The sequence below is a fragment of the Centruroides sculpturatus genome, unplaced genomic scaffold (assembly GCF_000671375.1).
Source record: "Centruroides sculpturatus isolate CEXI.00-Female unplaced genomic scaffold, Cexi_2.0 scaffold730, whole genome shotgun sequence".
NCBI classification, from domain to species: Eukaryota; Metazoa; Arthropoda; class Arachnida; order Scorpiones; family Buthidae; genus Centruroides; species Centruroides sculpturatus.
This window is the reverse complement of record NW_019385577.1, coordinates 180,517-198,847: the sequence shown is the minus strand read 5'-3', so window position 1 is coordinate 198,847 and position 18,331 is coordinate 180,517. Positions and strand designations below refer to the sequence as shown.

At 27.5% G+C, this 18,331-nt stretch overlaps 1 protein-coding gene across 6 annotated transcripts in view; it reads right to left on the bottom strand.

Moving 5' to 3' along the window:
- The window catches only part of LOC111640284 (Hermansky-Pudlak syndrome 5 protein homolog), a 94,060-nt gene that overhangs the window by 17,974 nt on the left and 57,755 nt on the right, over positions 1 to 18,331 (bottom strand). For all 6 annotated transcript variants that reach the window (XM_023386289.1, XM_023386290.1, XM_023386292.1 and 3 more), the window contains 7 exons: positions 15,635 to 15,718; positions 14,950 to 15,050; positions 13,422 to 14,853; positions 10,048 to 10,229; positions 7,455 to 7,581; positions 3,367 to 4,545; positions 651 to 815 (listed from right to left, as the gene is read on the bottom strand). In XM_023386289.1, coding sequence (XP_023242057.1) covers positions 651 to 815; positions 3,367 to 4,545; positions 7,455 to 7,581; positions 10,048 to 10,229; positions 13,422 to 14,853; positions 14,950 to 15,050; positions 15,635 to 15,718 — 3,270 coding nt within the window. The remainder of the gene's footprint in view (positions 1 to 650; positions 816 to 3,366; positions 4,546 to 7,454; positions 7,582 to 10,047; positions 10,230 to 13,421; positions 14,854 to 14,949; positions 15,051 to 15,634; positions 15,719 to 18,331) is intronic.

The following is an 18,331-nucleotide window of genomic DNA, read 5'->3' as shown; positions in this document are numbered from 1 at the left end:
TTCCAGGCTACAGGTGAAAAAACACATAATATCTGTCTTCTCTTAAATGCATTAAACACTATTCCAATCACATCAATTGAATCGGAAAGGGCATTCTCGGTGGCAAGACTTTTCATTACTAAAATAAGAATTAGAGTGAGTTATCGGAGTATTGACCATCTTTGCTTTTTAAAATCTTATAAAAGTTTGCAATATTTTGTATTACGTTTTATTTAAAAAACGAAAATTACCTTCTAAGTTATAAGTTCATTTTTTTTAATTTTTAACTCAATTCAAAACATTTTTTTTTGTTGTTGTATGCAGTTCCAGCAAACTTTAATTAATTTTTTTCTATTTGTGAAAATTTCTACGTTATTTAAAGATAATTTTTATTATAGGCCTATAGACCTTACACAACATTATTAATATGATTTTGGAGGCTACAGAACTTTAAAATTACTTTAAAAAATGAAAAATAATCATATCATTTGATTTCAAGATATTTTGTATACCTTAAAAATAATTAATTCTATCCCGGGATTTCCCGNTTTTAATTTTAGTAAACTTTTTTAATAGTATAAATATATATATATATATAACAAATGCCAAAAATTATAAAAGAAAGTTAAATACAACAACAAATTCAAACAATATTTTTATATTTTACTTACTGATATAGCACAGGAAACGGTTCAAGAATTTGATCAACATATGTCATAAACAATTCTGGATAACAGCCAGAGATTTTGGCCAAGTACAAAACATCTCTTGGTGCGACCTGATGACTTCTTTTTACACACAATTCAATTACTTTGGCAGGATGTGCTGTAACCAGTCTAAAAAAATATTTTTATATAGCTTAAAACAAATAATTTGCTTGTGCATTTTTGTTTTAATTATATTTTAAAAATTATTAATGTTTTAATTTATGATACTAATTTTATATCCAGATGAATTTAATTCATAAAATATTTGGTAAATTCTTCAATCTTGATAAAAACATTATTTTCTCTCAATTGTCAACATTCTGGTCATTGTTAATTATGACTAAAGCTGGGCAAAATACAGTCTACCCTCTATAACACAGTAGATACGTTCTGGTTTTTATGAATCCATTTTCTACGAGTCCTGCCAATCACAGCCCGGCAGCATGTATGCAGTTTACAGACTACAGCTGTTTGAAAGGTTTCTTCCATAAAATTAATCGATTCTAGACTAATTCGACTCAACATTTCCAAAATACGTATAATTTTTTGGGAATAATCCATATAAACTATGCTATAAACAAAAAATTGTAAGATTACTTACCAAGTGTGCACCGTTTGACTATGCCATTGCTTAAGCTTGTTTTCATCGTGGAGCTTGTCATCAAATAGCGCTCGCGTGCTTCCTGATAAATTATTTTTTGTGAAAAATTCGCTGAACTTTAGAGACATCATTAATATAAATATAATTTTTATGGACGTTAAATAATAAATGGTTTTTAGTAGGTCCGCTGCTCGTTTAAACTCAACAGTTTGTACAATATCCGCTATTGGTCTAGATTCGACCAATCCTGTCACAACACGAGTCGGTGATGATGTTTTACCGAATTCTAGGAGTTTTTTTAGCATGTTTGTATGAATACTGTCACAATTTTTTCACCGTGATACAGGAATCTGAACTACAGGAACCTGTGTTATAGGGGGGGTCGACTGTACTAAAAGATGCTTTAATTTTTGTATATATATTATCCATTATTATTTATAAATAGGACTTATTATACTGGTGTGTTTTCAAATTAGCAAAAATAAGGAAAAGTCAAAAATAAGACAAAACAATCTTTATTTTCACTGGTAAAAACAAAGATTGTCCTATAAATAAATATTTTGTCTTATAAGTCCTATTTATAAACATAAAAAATAAATTTAAAAACTCACGCCAATATTTGTCTAGTTTCTGGGTACAAATTCACTGAGTTCAGCGTTAATAAAGCTTCTTTAGTATTAACACAAGTACTTTCGACGAGTGTATAACCGTCGTCTTCAGGCGAAAAGAACAAGTTTTTAATAAAACGAACGTGCAGGATGTTCCAAAAGAACATAATATTTAAATTCAAACAGGCGTCCGAAAATTCTGTTACAAATATGCGAATGATTTTTGATATTTCGAATCTTCATATTTTACGATGCTAGCGGCGCATGCATGGAGATGCTACCGCGTTGGCAATACGATGTTGGGCGCGTTTCATTTTTTAGGCGTCGATAGAAGGCAATCCACACCCCGCCTAAAAAACGAAACGCGCCCAACATCGTATCGCCAATGCGGTAGCATCTCCACGCATGCGCCGCTAGCATCGTAAAATATGAAGATTTGAAATATCAAAAATCATTCACACGTTTGTAACGGAATTTCCGGACGCCTGTTTGAATTTAAATATTATGTTCTTTTGGAACATCCTGCACGTTCGTTTTATTAAAAACTTGTTCTTTTCGCCTGAAGACGACGGTTATACACTCGTCGAAAGTACTTGTGTTAATACTAAAGAAGCTTTATTAACGCTGAACTCAGTGAATTTGTACCCAGAAACTATTTATAAACATGATCTACATGGATAATATATAAACAAAAATTTAAATATTTAAGGACATAGACAAAGAATTACTAAAAAAAAATATTTAATACAAATACTAGATATGCATATTAAGTACTTTGAAAACTCAAATACAAAATATTGATATTTATATTCAAATATTCTAAATACCAGAAATATTACATTTAAAAATTCAAATATTAAATTCTTTTAGTGTAGAAATATTTTACAAATACTTGGAATACTTTAAAATTACTTGGAATAAATAAATAAAATTTGCTTTACTAAGTTTCTTACAAAAACTAATTAGTCCAAAGGACTAATTCACATTTCCATTTGTTGACAAAAATGCTAACAGAATTTAACTAGTATAAATTTAACACATAAAGTTTATTTTTGCATCAGAAGAAATCTTTTCCTTCAAATCTTGAAAAACCTATATTCTTAAATATACTATAGTTAGTGAAACTGCATTTAACAAAGAAATTCCTTCTTCATTATGTAATTAACAGGCTCAATGAAATAATTAACTCAATAAAAATGCAAAAATTTCAGAGAAAATAAAATTGTTACTTGACTGGTATAACTAATGCAGCAACATTATTATTATTATTTATTAAACTGTTGTTATAAATCTACTAATTCACTGTATTTAATTTAATCATAAATGTTTTCACAGATTATGTTAACCAATAAATTAATTTTATTATTACTGTTAGTATAATTATTTTATTATATAGCATTTTAATTAGTTAGTTTTACAATTATTGAAGAAATAAGGAAAAATAAAATTATGGAATACTAAGTTCACTTACTTAAATAAATGAGCAATAAGTACAATTGAAGTCCAAGCACTATTTTCCAAACTTTGAATGGCAGCATTTATTTGTCCAGATATAAATTTTTTGTTGAAATCATCATCCTCACTTAAAAGCATAGCTCCTTTTATTAATGTAAGCCAAGTTTTGAACATACTTTTATGTTCAATGGTAATAATTTCTCTTACTCTCCCAAGATCAAGCAAATGGAAAAAATTTTGAATAAATATAGATAAATAATCATCATCAGTCCAATTAATATCTTTAAAGACTACAGGTCCTTGGTAAGAATTTTCAAACTGAACAATATCTTCTTGAGATTTATGTACAGATGGGATAAGCAATGTTCCATTTACAGGATTTCCTTCATTAAGGCTATTTAAAAGTGATTTTTCAGCTCTCAAAGTAAAAGGAATATCACCATTTTTTGGAATGTTTAAATTTTGTGCTTCGAGAGTCTGATCGATCTCCTGTAAATCGACCTTTTGCTTCTCCGTATCTATAATCGAACACAATAGTATACTTGATTTTTTCAAAATATTATCATTCACGTTTGATTTTATTTCGTTTTTGCTAAAAGTCTGATGATGTTGAACAAGAGAATCTTCTAAACTATTTGTAACATTCAAATGATTATACATAGAAAATGAATTAATTTCAGAAGATACAGAATAATATTGATTATTTGGTTCTTGCATATTAATTTGATCTTTATTAAAAAATTTATTCAATTTTATCAAATCCCCATATATTCCAGTCTGAAAACATAAAGTAGCAAGTTCGGACAGTAACTGATGATCGACCTGTGATAATCTAAACTGATCATAAACAAATACAAAATTACCAAGGCCACCAGAGAAATATTTAAATTTCTTTTGTGTTAAAGCAGAAGTTACTTCATTTTCTTTTGACTGCCTTGTTTTTGACTGTTCTGTTTTTTGATCTGTACTGATGGAAGTGGTATTATTTACATCACTAATTTTATTTTCAGAGGTTTCATTTGATGGAAGATCAATTGCATCAGGCACTTTGGTTTCCATATTAACAGTAGTATTAATCTTTTCAATCTTTTCAAGAATAACATTTTGGATTGTAATTAAATCTTTAAACCAATTGTTTAAAATTAATTCCATGTTTTCTTTATTATATATTATGTCAGGATCTCTTAACTGATACCTAAAAGAGAAAACAAAATGTCTATTTTAATATTAAAAATGTACAGTAATTTTATGGATTTAATTCATTTATATTTTATCATAGTTTAAGACAGAAAATATTAAATTATATAAAAATATAGCTATTTTTTAAAGTATTTTATATTCTCTTAACATTTCATAACATTTTAAGAAAATAACAGATGGCATAAACATTTGCTAACATGTAATCATGAATATACTGTTTAATACAGGGGTTCCCAACCTTGTTCCCAACACTTTGCTGCGAGCAAAGTGTTGAAATAATAGAAAAAAATTAAATCTTAAAAATAAACAAAATAAAAAGTTACTTTAGTTTCTAAAATCTTGCTAGATGTAGTGAGAAATTCGATAAATTGGCTACACTGACCTACCTAATCCATCACGCCTATTATAATCATGTCTCCAACTGCGACTCTATTGTATTAGTAGTATGTATTATTTGTCACTGTTGTCATCACATGCTATCGTCGTGTTGTGTTTGTTTTTTTTTTTGGTATATAAACATTTTACCCCAAAATGAGTAATCCAAGTAAAAAACAATTAACTTATCTTTTTAACGAAGATTGGAAAGACTACTTTGTTATCAAAAGTAAGGAGTAATTAATCTGATTAATATGCAACAGTGTTGTGTCAGCAGCAAAAAAACACAATGTCGAACGTCATTACAAAACCAATCACAGTTCTCTTGAGGTTAGTTATACGCCTAAGTTAAGAAAAAGAAAACTTAATCAACTAAAATTGGGAGTATCTACCCAGCAAGCATTTTTACCAGCCATGTAAATAAAAATAAAAATGCCACTATTGTTTCCATTAAAATTTCTCATTTATTGGCAAAACAAAAAACATTTCTAGAAAGTAAACTAATGAAGGAAGCATTTCTCGTTGGAGCCGATTTATTATTTGAAAGATTTTGTAATAAGCAAGAAATTATTTCAGCAATACAAGATTTGCCATTATCAAACAATACAAGTACAAAAAGAATCCAGGCAATTTCAACAGATTTACAAAGTCAGTTGAAAAATGATTTGGAAGAATGTGAGTATTTCTCATTACAATTAAATGAGTCAACAGATATATCAGATACAGTGCAATTGGCAGTAATGATAAGAATGGTATTCAGTGATTTTAGTGTAAAAGAAGAAGTATTAAAGTTACTACCAATGCAAGAGCAAACAGAGGATGAAGATATTTATATCATCTTTAAAAATTACTCAACAGAAATTAATATGCCTTTACACAAGTTATTAGCAATAATTACTGATGGTGCACCAGCAATGGTGAGCTGCAATAATGGATAATAATGGATTTGTTTCCTATTGCAAGAAAGATGAATTCTTTCCAAACTTTATATATTATCACTGCATCATACATCAAGAATTATTGTGCTAAAATATTTTTCTTTGAACATGTTATGAATGTTGTTGTTATAAAATAATTATTAATTAAAATAATTAACAAAATTTGAGCAAATCCTTTATCTCACAGATTGTTTAAAACACTTGTAGAAAAGGACCAATCTTCCCAAGCTGACCTTATCTTACATACAGATATAAGATGGTTAAGTAAAGGCAAAGCTCAGCCAATTTTTTAATCTTTTGGAAGAGATAAAAAAAATCCTTATTTCAAAATTTCAAATGTTTGATCAATTAGATAACCTACAATGGTTGATGGACTTGGCTTTTTAACTGACATATGTGAAAAACTGAACAGTTTAAACCTGGATTTCCAGGGAAAAACTAAACATCTAGCTGAAATGATTAGCTCTATAAAAGCATTCAAAGCCAAAATATAGTTTTAAATAAATAATCTGTCAAAAAATTCTCTTGTACACTTTCCAAGGATGAAAAAAGCAACTGGTGAAAATAATTTTGACATAACATTATTTATTACTCATATTAAAAAACTTTTGGAACAGTTTGAAAGTAGATTTCGACAATTTACCATTATCAAACCCATGGCTAAATTTTTTGTAAATCCTTTTACTACACAAGTAGATATTACTGAAACTGCTAAATCTATACCAAAACTTCTTCAAGAAGAAACAATGAAAATTGAAGAAGAGATTTTTGAAACATTAAATTTAAGAAACTCACTGTCAATAAATCATTAATTTTTTTAATGTCTTGTAAATGAAAACCTTTCCTGATTTTAAATCAGTTAAATTACAATGTTATTATTTTATTGTACAGTATTTGGAAGAATGTTTTCTTTAATGTTTAATTCATAACTAGTTTTGTAGGATCTGATTAACTTTAAATTTTAGTTGCTGTTTAACTGGCATGTCAGAAACCCATGGTTTCTGGCATGCCAGTTAAACAGCAACTAAATCTGCTAATCTGCTAAATCTGCTAATGCTGGTCTCTTTCATTTATATGCATGCCACATATAAATGGTCAGTCATTCCACAAATATAGGGTACATCTAATATAAAAATGTTTCAACATTTTACACTTACTTTTGAACAATAAAGAATACCATCTGCCTCGGCACTATTTTTGAATAATTCTTTATTTAACTTTTTTTACTTTTGAATATATGCTTTGGTTTAATTATTAATAATCTTTAATATAATTTACACTTACATTCATTCACACACACACACACACACACGCTTATTATTTTTATTACATTAAAAAAGAATCAATTATAACTTTTATTCTATACATTAAATCAGAATTAACTTTAATAATAAAGATTTATTAGGTAAAGCTTTACAGAAAAAAATTATTTTTGATTTTTTTCTTGAATAAGAAATATAAACTTTCAAATTTGAGAAATAATGCAGAAGTACATTATTTTTATTGTATTTTTAGCTGTTGCAAATAAGATTAATATATTCTATTCATATCAAGTTATATAACTGATAAAATTGTAAAATTTAGAATTTACCTCGTTTTCCTGGAACTTTCTAATAAATTTGATACATCAACTGGAGTTAAAAATGACCAAAAATCTTCATTATCAACAGATGTATTACATTGCATTGCAGATTCTTTTTCTGTATTGAGAATTTCATCTAAATATAAAAGTTAAATTACAATTATTAATAACTTCTAAATATATTTATAGGTAATAATAATCTATAAAAAATGTTTATTTTCAATTTAAAAATATTAGCTATATTGTTTTAGTTCCATAAGCTAAAAATAACTTACAAAAATAAATACATTTTATATTGTTTGCCATTCAATTATAGAATTAGACATAGGATAATCCTATCATTGTAATTACATTGCCTGTACTTCTAATAAACAATTATTTAATTTATTTAATTTAAAATATATGCCCTCCACCTCAAATTAGTAGTAGCTTGCCCCTGGTATAAAATATATGCCCTCCACCTCAAATTAGTACTGGCTTGCCCTTTCCTTTAACAATAGAGTTGTTCCGGTCATCTATTAACTGCTTTCAGGAGAAAAGTTTTGAATTGAAATAACACAAACCAGAAGTTCACATATAGTTATTCTCCTAATCTGATTATTATACACTATATTATATATATAATATTTATTACATTGATATTATTATTATTNTTTATCCCATGTTGAAATTTTTCTCTGTTGCGTGTCGCTTTGCGTTGAATTTTCATTGATGTTAAGCCTAACGAAGACTATTGTATCGTTAAAAATTATTTTTTTATTTTGTACGAACAAAATAAATATATTGAAAAATATAAAAACAATAAAAAATTATACTTCAGAAGTTAATTTAGTATCAAAAACGTAAAATATTTGAGTAGCCCAAGACATAGCCAAAGATTGCAGTGCCACAGCACTGGCGAAAATTTAAATTTGCCGACTGGAATTCTTTTGGATGATTGACTTTCGGATAATCGATGCTCTACTGTATATCTAAAAACAGTTATAAAAAATTAGGTCACTTCTGAACATATTTAAGGCCCACCAGTGGCTAAGTTGTCTTCGTTCCCTGAACACTGAGAGTTTGGTCGTGGGTTCGCATATTGCTCAGATGGGCTGGTTACGTGGAGTTTTCTGGGGTTTCTCCATGTCTGTAATGCCTAAATAGGGGCCAGTTTCCCTTAAAAAGACCTCCCAGAAGGCATCCTCCTAGGCAGATCATCCAAGTGTTGTGTTGCCATAACTAGACAAACAAACTGAATATATTTGAGGAAAAAAGTAGGTATGTCACAAGATTAACCTACATGTTTTGGATCCTACTAATTTTGATAACATTAAATGACCAATTACAATATACAGAATTACAATAACCAGAGTCTAGTCACTATATATTTCTTAGGAAAACATTGTATTTCATAATCATCAGAAGATGCATAAGGGTCAACAAAATAACAATTACAGAGAAAAACTGCAAGTTGGCTGAAGAGGGGCAAGAAATGCCTGAAATGTGTATAAATGAAAAGAACATATATCAACTGAATAAAATTTAATTCTGTGATTTGCCAAGTGTCTGTATAAATACAATAAATAATTTGTGTTTGAATTACAAAGATTACTGGCACAGTTTCAAAAATACCAGAATTGTATTTCATTTTAAAAGTTTTTTAAAACAAACTAATCATTACATTTATATACAAAAATTAATGTTAGTAATAAATAATAATAATAAAAAATTAACTTAAATATTAAAACACATTACATATGTTCAATGACAATTATTACACATTATGATGCATCATATTACAGCATATAAGAAAAAAAATTGTATTTTTACATACATTTTTTTTGTAAATGCTACATGTAAATAAAAATACAAGATTAAAAAAAAGATAATTAAATTTTGACAGCCTACAAGAAAGTGGATTTTCATTACAAATGCAATGAAAATCACAACCAATAGTAAACTATAAGCAATCATCATTCTACTTAAGAATTTATTTTGGTTTGAACTCTTCCCATTCTATAAGCATTAAGATCTTATTTTGCAAGTTTCTGATGAGCTCAACCCCAGACCTACAATAGGAGAAGCTGGAGGGTGACTGACAAGGCACAATGTATGTATGAAAAAGCCTCAAGGTTTCCAACCCAAACTCAAATTTGATCCCCATGGTGGCAAGCTAGCCTTTACCCATCTTAGTACCAAGATAGAGAAAAACTGTAATAAAAAGCATTAATGAATTTTATTGAAATACTGATTAAATAATATGAAATTTAAAAAGAAATGCATTAAAGATTGATGTATATGTAACCAGTAAAATGCATTTCAGTGATAAAAATATATTAAGAAATATTAAAAAAGAATTCTTTTAAATATTTCCAAAATATTTATATTTAACAAAGTCTCATCCTTAAAGACCAAACTGTTAAATACAAATGGCACAGCTTAGTCTCTATGGCTCTTGTACCAAAAACATCAGCAAACCATTAAATACAAATTTAACAGTAAGCTATTTTGTTTACATTCATTTTTTTGAATATTTGCTTTTTTTAAAGCTATACTAATTCTTAATTTATTTATATTTCTAATTAAAATTTAATTTTATATTTAACATAAATCTTCTTACCAGATCTTGCTTCTACTGCTTTACTATTTATTCCATAATCACTCTGATCATCACTAATTTTCTCTTTTGGACCAACATCTAATAATTCAGACGAATTTTGTCCTTTGTTTCTGAATCGCAATTCAAATTCTCGAAGATTTTGTAAAATACTTTTTGTTCTTGAACTTAATTTGGCTGAAATACTGAAATTAATCAAAATATTAAATATTTTTCAATTATAATAATTTTATTTAATATATTGACATTATTATTATTGAACAAAATTAAAGTCTTAATTATTTTCACTTGAATTTTTATCATTAAAATATATTTTATCTCTAACAGTTATGGAGATATTAATACTTATACCATAAAACTTGCTACATGCTGTAGCCTGTACAAGGTTATAAACTTGCTTGTAAAATTCATTGCAATGCCAAAAGCATTTCAGAAGTGATACTGTTCCTTTCCTACTGGATTTTGTTCTGGAGTTGTACCCTAAAATCTTGGCTACAAGCTGCAGCCTATTTATGAGAGTATCTTATCCATGAAAAAGACAATATTCCTGTACAAGTTTTGCTTCTGCAGCTTATATGTATGGGCCACCTTTAACCAAGATTTATGGTATTAATTTAATGCAAATAGTACTTTTGTGCAAGTTTAATGACAATAATTGTTATGAACTGATAAACATTAGCTATCATTTATGTTCAAATGGCCAGATTCATATACTATTAAAATGATTTGATTTAATTTAAGATTACAGAAATATATCAGAATTTATTCTGCATTTTTTTCTATAGAATAATTAGTAATAATTCAATCAATTTTACACAAAACAGTAAATGCAATTATAACATTTAAATATCAAATTATTATTATTAAAACAACAATATTAAATTTTATTTTTACCAATGTTGTACTCAATTTTTTAAAGATTTTTCTGCCTTTTCATTAATTGTAACAAATGCTTTTATGAAATAGCATATTAAACAGTTGATGAAATTATTATTAATTCAGTACAATTCTGGCATTCAAAGATGTAAGTCATTATAAAAATAATTAAAAATTACTGTGTATTAAGTGGCCAATCAGATACTCTCTTGATCTGTGAGAAATCCCAAATTCACTTAGTATGGATTTAATAAGATATTGGAAGTATTTCATGAAAATCTTGGTATGTGCTGACATGATGTCTTGCAAACCACTCAAACATCTTATACCCATACTTACTGAATTAGATTAAAGCATGAATTTTAAGCAATTATTAAAGTATAGTGGTACCTTGGAACTCAGATTCAATTCATTTCTAGAGTGTATTCAAGTTCCATAAGGAATAATGTAAAGTGAATAATCCACTTCTAAACCCCAAAAATGCTCATTTTAATTCTAAAATATCATAATTTAAAACTAAAATAACACAATGCCCTAATTAATGCAAAAAATAATTTAAAAAATAATAGATGATTAAATAACAATGGAAAAAGTAAATAATGCAATAAAAGTAAGGAGATGAAATAAGCATAACTGGGCTCACTCAATACACATCCCAAACTCTTGTTAACAGATTTTCATTGTTTTGTAGCTCAAAAAAAATTAACACAATCTGTTAACACTACCAAATCATGAATACCATAAAGATATCATACATCAAAGAGAAGGACAGTCTTTGTCTTTGAGTTCCAAGAAAAGTTCAACTTCTGCAGTGTTTGAGTTCCAAGATACCATTGTAAGAAGAATTAAGTCATGTTTTGTAAACCATTTCTTAATAGTATCTGTATTGTGACAGTGTATTGTCTGTTGAGAATACCTTTGAATATACTGCAGTAATGAAAAAATGTACCTATTAGCAAGAATGTTGCAACAAGCTTTGAATCTATTAGTTTCAGGGAGAATACATGCCAAAAAAATATTTCATGTATCATTATAATGCTATACTGTACATTGGAATTGGACCTGAATTTCGTTTTTTGTATTATTTCTTTTCCTTTAAAAGTGTATTTCATAAACTTTTTTCCAAATTTGTAATTTATGCACATGTCAATCATAATCAATTTAGATAACTTTTAGAAGTATATTAAACTATTCTGTAAATGTACTATTCAGAAGACATTATTTTCTTTTATAGCTCAACAGGGCTTTGAATGTGTGTTAGAAATTTCTAAATTTCTAATCAAAAACCCAGGGGAGGCAGGTTGTTAGGGATCAGAGGGGTTGAATCCTAGCAATAATTTTATCAATCACTTATTGATAAAAAGTGTCATGTTAACAAATTATTTAATTCTTTTTATAAACTAAACTAGGGAGGGCTTTGCTTCCTCACTTCACTTGCTTGTCCCATGGGTTTCTTCCACTTGTTCAAATATTTCATGATGATTCATCAATTTCCAGTGTTCTAATCTATCTTTCCACTTCTATTCCATTTTTTAATTATCAATAGCTAAGCCTATTCCCAATATACTCTGAACTGCTTAACCATGTTTGAAAGTGTGCAAATTACTGTTTTGTAATCCTTTGCACTTTATATTTTTTACTGATTCAGTAATTCATAATTATTATATTTATTTTTCCATTTTATTTCATGATTTACAGGCCTAAATAAATATTAAACCATTTGTTTAAGTACTGCTTTTACTCATTTTATTTCTTATTGCATTCACTTCAATTTTAAATGCTGTTAAAAATTTTTGCTAATTTTCATTATTGTTCATTTTACTAAATTACAGATGCTAATGCTTACTGTAAGTATACATTTTGAACTTGTCATTGTCATATTCTTCATAACTTTGCCAACCAATACTGTAAATATGTATAATCAAATAAATATGCAAAAATAGGCATATTTGCATATTTGTTATGTTATTATTTATCTTAAAATCCAGATTTTCTATTAACCTAAATAACATTTTTAACCTGGCTCTATCATTTTCTGGATCCATGAGCCACCACTGAAATAAATCTTTAGATGAAATAAATCAAACAATGTATATTTCTCTAGAGTATTTTAATGTCTGATTTTTTTATCAGGTAATTATACAATTTGCCTAGAGTTAAGTAGTATCATCATATACTTTGATTATTAAATTTAATTTTAATTAATTAAAAATTTTTAGGAACATTAAAAAAAGATTGGCCTGGATTAATCAAAGCAAATTATTTCTTAAACTGAGCAGATGTGTTATTAACTGTGTTATTCAGATCCCAATCAATTTCATCTCCAGATAAAAGTAAAGTAATTTATAAATATGATATGATCATTTAAATTACTTGCCGATTGCTGTAAGGAATACCTTTATCAATCAAGTAATAATAATTGTATTGTATTTGTATTGAAAGTAATAATAATATTTAAATTGATATATTATTAAGATAATATATAAAATTTATCATCTTACCTGTCTTTGATTTTAGATAATTCAATTATACTAGAATCAACAGTATCTGTTCCTGAGAAAATTGAAAAATCCATACTTGAAGGTAACATCATTCCACCTCCATACATTGCAAATTGAAAATAACTGTCAAAGCTAACAGCATCCTTATAGGTATTACTTAATAGAATTTCATCAATGTCACCCATTGGACTGTTTCTTTCTGATCTACCAAATGGTGTACCTGTTTGAGGTGTTGTTTTGCCACTACTCTGAGATTCTGAAAAAATTAAACTTTCACGTGAACTATTTGTAGAAGAAAAACTGCTCGGAGTACCTCCAGATTTAAGTCTGTATTCATATGGTAGTAAATCTTCAATGGATTTTGGTCTATATTTTTTTACATTGCTACCTGTTTGGGGTGATTCAGTTCTAAACTCTAATTGTGGTTCTAAACACACACTGTGTTTTCTAACTTTGTTTTTATCTTCACTATCACAACTTCTTCTATCAAATTCTGGGTAAGTATCTGACATTGGTGTATCTTTATCCTTTTCTGTATATGGTTGATCTTTATGAGCTACAGATGCAAATTCAGATGTAATAATTTCAGAAAGTACTTTTGAATCCCCATCTAGCTCACCTTTAGAAGCAGCTGAAGAAAGAGAATTTAATGCATCTTCCGCAGGTGAAATACAACAAGGAGTTCTGGAAACTTCATTATCTGATGAATTTTGATATAAAGGTTTTTCTGAATTCCATAATTCGGGTGAATCGGGTTCAGTACTTACAGCAGTTTCAATATCGTCATCTTGAGGCCTATCATTTTTCATTTTAATACCCTTTGAATTTGATTTATGTGTACGAGCTTTCTCTTTCAAGACTACTGGCGTTGGAGATCGTGATTGTGGTCGTTTAGCATAAGAATGTGTTCTTCCAGATATTTTTACAGAAGGACTGGAACGAATGATATTGCCATGTGTCTGACGAAACATTGGCGAAGACGATCTCCATCTGGCAGAACGCATTGATGATCTACAATGGCAATCATCATCAGTTTCTTTTTCTCTTCCTCTACTGACAACATAGATTCCTGAATCTAACTTCATGGGTTCAGACATTGCAGAACTTGCTCTGCTATCCTGAGAATTACTATCGGCTGCAATTTCTAGATGATTTAAAGCGAGCGATAAACTATCAGCAAGATTCATCCGCCCCATATCCAATATCTTCTGTTTTAAATCAGTCAAAAGGGCTGTTGTCATATGAAACTGCAGAATGCTAGGAGTTAATAAATGAAGTTTAGAAAGAATAAGTTGAGCACTTTGTACTAATAATCCATGTTGATACAGATGGCACACAGCTTTCTCTATAGTAACTAGGGAATATTTGGCAAATTCTCCATTTATGTAATAAATATAAACATCATTTTTGTAGCACTTGGCATTTTTAACTCCTGTTTAAAGAAATGTTTAAATAAATTTTAAATCATCAAACTTTATAGTTTTTAAAAATCAAAATATTACAAAGCTTAAAATCATAAATTTTATACCTGTTATTTCATTATTCCAAAGAATTACTTTGTGTCTTTTAGGATCAAATATATAAAGACCTCTTTGTCCCCAGGTGAGAAGAAAGGGAAATGTTTCAGAACTGAAAATTGAATTGTGTTATTCCATTGTGTATAGACTAAATATATTTATTAAATTGTATTTTATAATATATTTCTGATATAACATAACTTTTTTCATACATAAAAAAAAGCTAACAATAAAGATATCATATTAAAATATTGACATTCAAGTATTTTTATGAAATATCTGAATGAATTTATAACATGTATTTCATTTCTGAAAACATGTCATCATAAATTACACATTTTGTATAATATTGTAAGATATCATTTCTACACCTATATTAATTTTAAATTTTTTTATATATTCACCACACTATTAATTAATTCTACTTTTAACATAAAGGCATAATTTCCAACAAAAATTATCAGTATTTAATTTCAATTAACAGCTATTACTTAAAAATTTTTAAAAATAATTAGATAAGCTAAGCAAATTGCTTTCTATTTTATCTAGTGAAACTATAAACAGTTCATTTTTACAAAATTGCATTTTATTTCAAACAACCTGTGCTAAAATCTAATGTAGCTTCTCACTTATATTTTAATTCTGTAAGTTAAAATTAAATTCCTAAACCAGTGTGGAAAATTTGTAAACTTTTACCTGGGCCAGATAGTATATATTTTATGAAATGCTGCAGACTGTGGATTATATGTCAAATCACCACAATCACTTTCAATTTCTCTCCTGAAATAAAATGAATTTTAAAAATTAATCAAAATAACATTAGAATTTACAGTTTTAAGTAAAAATTAAATTTATATAGTTTCCATATGATTGAATTTACATAAAATTTATAAATTTTTTACCAAAAAATTTTTTCTTGAGAGTAAGGAAATCTTTGCAAATTAAATTATACATTTCTTGCCAAATGATTATATTATACAATCTATGCTAATGTTCAAATGGCAAACTTCACTTGTTAATTTTGTTCAACACAAAATTACAGTAATTTCACTCTCTCTCTCTCAATACAAGTTATTACAGTAGCGTGTCGATTATCCGAATGCTAATCAACCAAAACGTCGGTTAACCGAAAGCGTTCCTGTCGGACTGTGTCATGCTGAATTGAACATTTTTAATACTAGATTACTTCTAAAGTATAATTTTTTTGTTTTTATATTTTTCAATATATTTATTTTGCTTGTACAAAATAAAAATATAATTTTTAACAATTAAATAGCCACGATTATTATTTTAGAAATTTTCGTTACGCTTAACATTGGCGAAAATTCAATGTGAAGCAACACGCAACGAAGAAAAATTTAAACATGGGCTATATTAATATACTATTATTGGGATATACTAATATATTGTATTAATAATGTATTTTTCATACATAATCAGTTACCTGAAAAATCAATTTTCCAAACAACCCCAGTCCTCAATTAATTTGGATAATCAACACACTATTGTAGTTATTACATTAATTAATGCAATTCAGTTAACACTGAAAAAGCAAGTTTTCATAAAAAAGATCATACATTGTGGATTGCTATTTCTTTATGTAATCTAGTTATTAAAAAATTATTCATGAAGATTTTCTCCTTTTTTCCTTTTAAGATGATAAATAAATAAAGAAGATAATTTCAAATTTTTATCTAATTTTTGAAGAATATTGAAGTTAAATGAATATAATAATCAGAAATATTTATTATACTTGTAATATCTATTTAGAATATCATTACAAATAATTAGATAAAAATTATCAAACCATGAAATTTTATCAGAGTTAATTTTAGTCTCTGTTAAATATCACATAATACTGAAAAGTGTTCATATTATGTGATAATCTTTTCTTTCTTGATGAGAGAGAGAAAGAGTGGATCATCTCGAACAGTGAATCCCAAACTTTTTCAAATCACTGCCCCCTTGGTTCCAAAAACATACCCAACATCCAAAACCATTTTTCCTTGTGCAACAAAGACTTGAAAATATTTTTAGAAAATCTTTTTTATGAACCTCATACTTTGCATCCTTATCATACATTGTTCTCAACATCTGAAAATCATTAAATGCAATGTTTCTTCTTATCCACTTTAACAGAGAAAAGGAAAGTTTGTCAGTAATCCATTCCCTCACCTATAATCACTGTTTGGTTAAGACCCTCCAGTAATCCCTGCCACTCCCATGCTTCTTTTCACTTCCCATAAGATCCTATACAGCAGTTCCCACTTTGGGAACTGCTGATCTTGGATGACCTTCAGGATAATTTTTGAAGATCCAACTAAATTTCATTAAGTTTTTTAAACTCAATAAAAACAGAAAAAGCAAAAACAATTCACAAAAAAACAGAAGACTGGACAAAGAAAACTAGAAAAACAATTTAGTCAATCTTTATCATTTAAGCTTATGAGAATTCCCATAAAACATTTCAAGGATGCATATATAGATAAAAAGAAAATGTCTTATGATTGCACCCATGTGAAAATGTAATAAAAATAAAAATCTCTAGCAATAGTATTCGCAAATAGTATCTTTGTATTTAAGATTTTATTATCTAAGATGAACTTTGGTTGAAAAGTGACCAAAATAATAAATGTTTTGATGATACTTAGTGATTAAAAAGTTACAAAATTGGCATCCTGGAAAATCAAACAGAATTGATTTAGTGGTTGCTTTTAAAAATCCTTGGTCTAGAGCTAAATGCTAAGTGTCAATCTTTTCCATCTCTCTTTCCCTGTGAATATATTAGTTTTGTTTTGACACTGTAAGACTGAAAGCCCTCATCTTCACTATATATTCAGATTTAATTTTTATCATTAAATTCTCATTTAAAGTATTACTGTAAATAAATATTTAAAAAGAAAAAAACACACAAAAGGAACAAATGCCTTTGTGGGTTTTTTCTTTTTTAAATATTTATCAGCAAGAGAGAAATCATTAAGCAGCATTGTTCAATTGTCACAAAGCCATTATGACTTTGCTCAACATTTTTATAAAAAGATCAGATCGTCACTTTGATTAACATGCCAATTTTATTCAAACAGTAGCTACAGCTCCTCTATAAAGCTTAATATAATAACCCCCTTATGGCAGATATTATTTCTAACAACTTACAAAAACATTGTAAAATTAATAAATATCAAACTTCAGCAGATAGGTACTCCATGTCTTTATTTAACAAAGTTTTATAAAAAAAAATAAAATATGTAAAATATACAATCTATAATAGACATATTATTTTTAAAATTATTTTCTTATTACTGGTATAAAATAACACTTATTATTATTTCAAGTATAATCTGCCTTAAAAATTAAAATTTTTAAAAAATATTTAAATGCATTATTAATTAATAA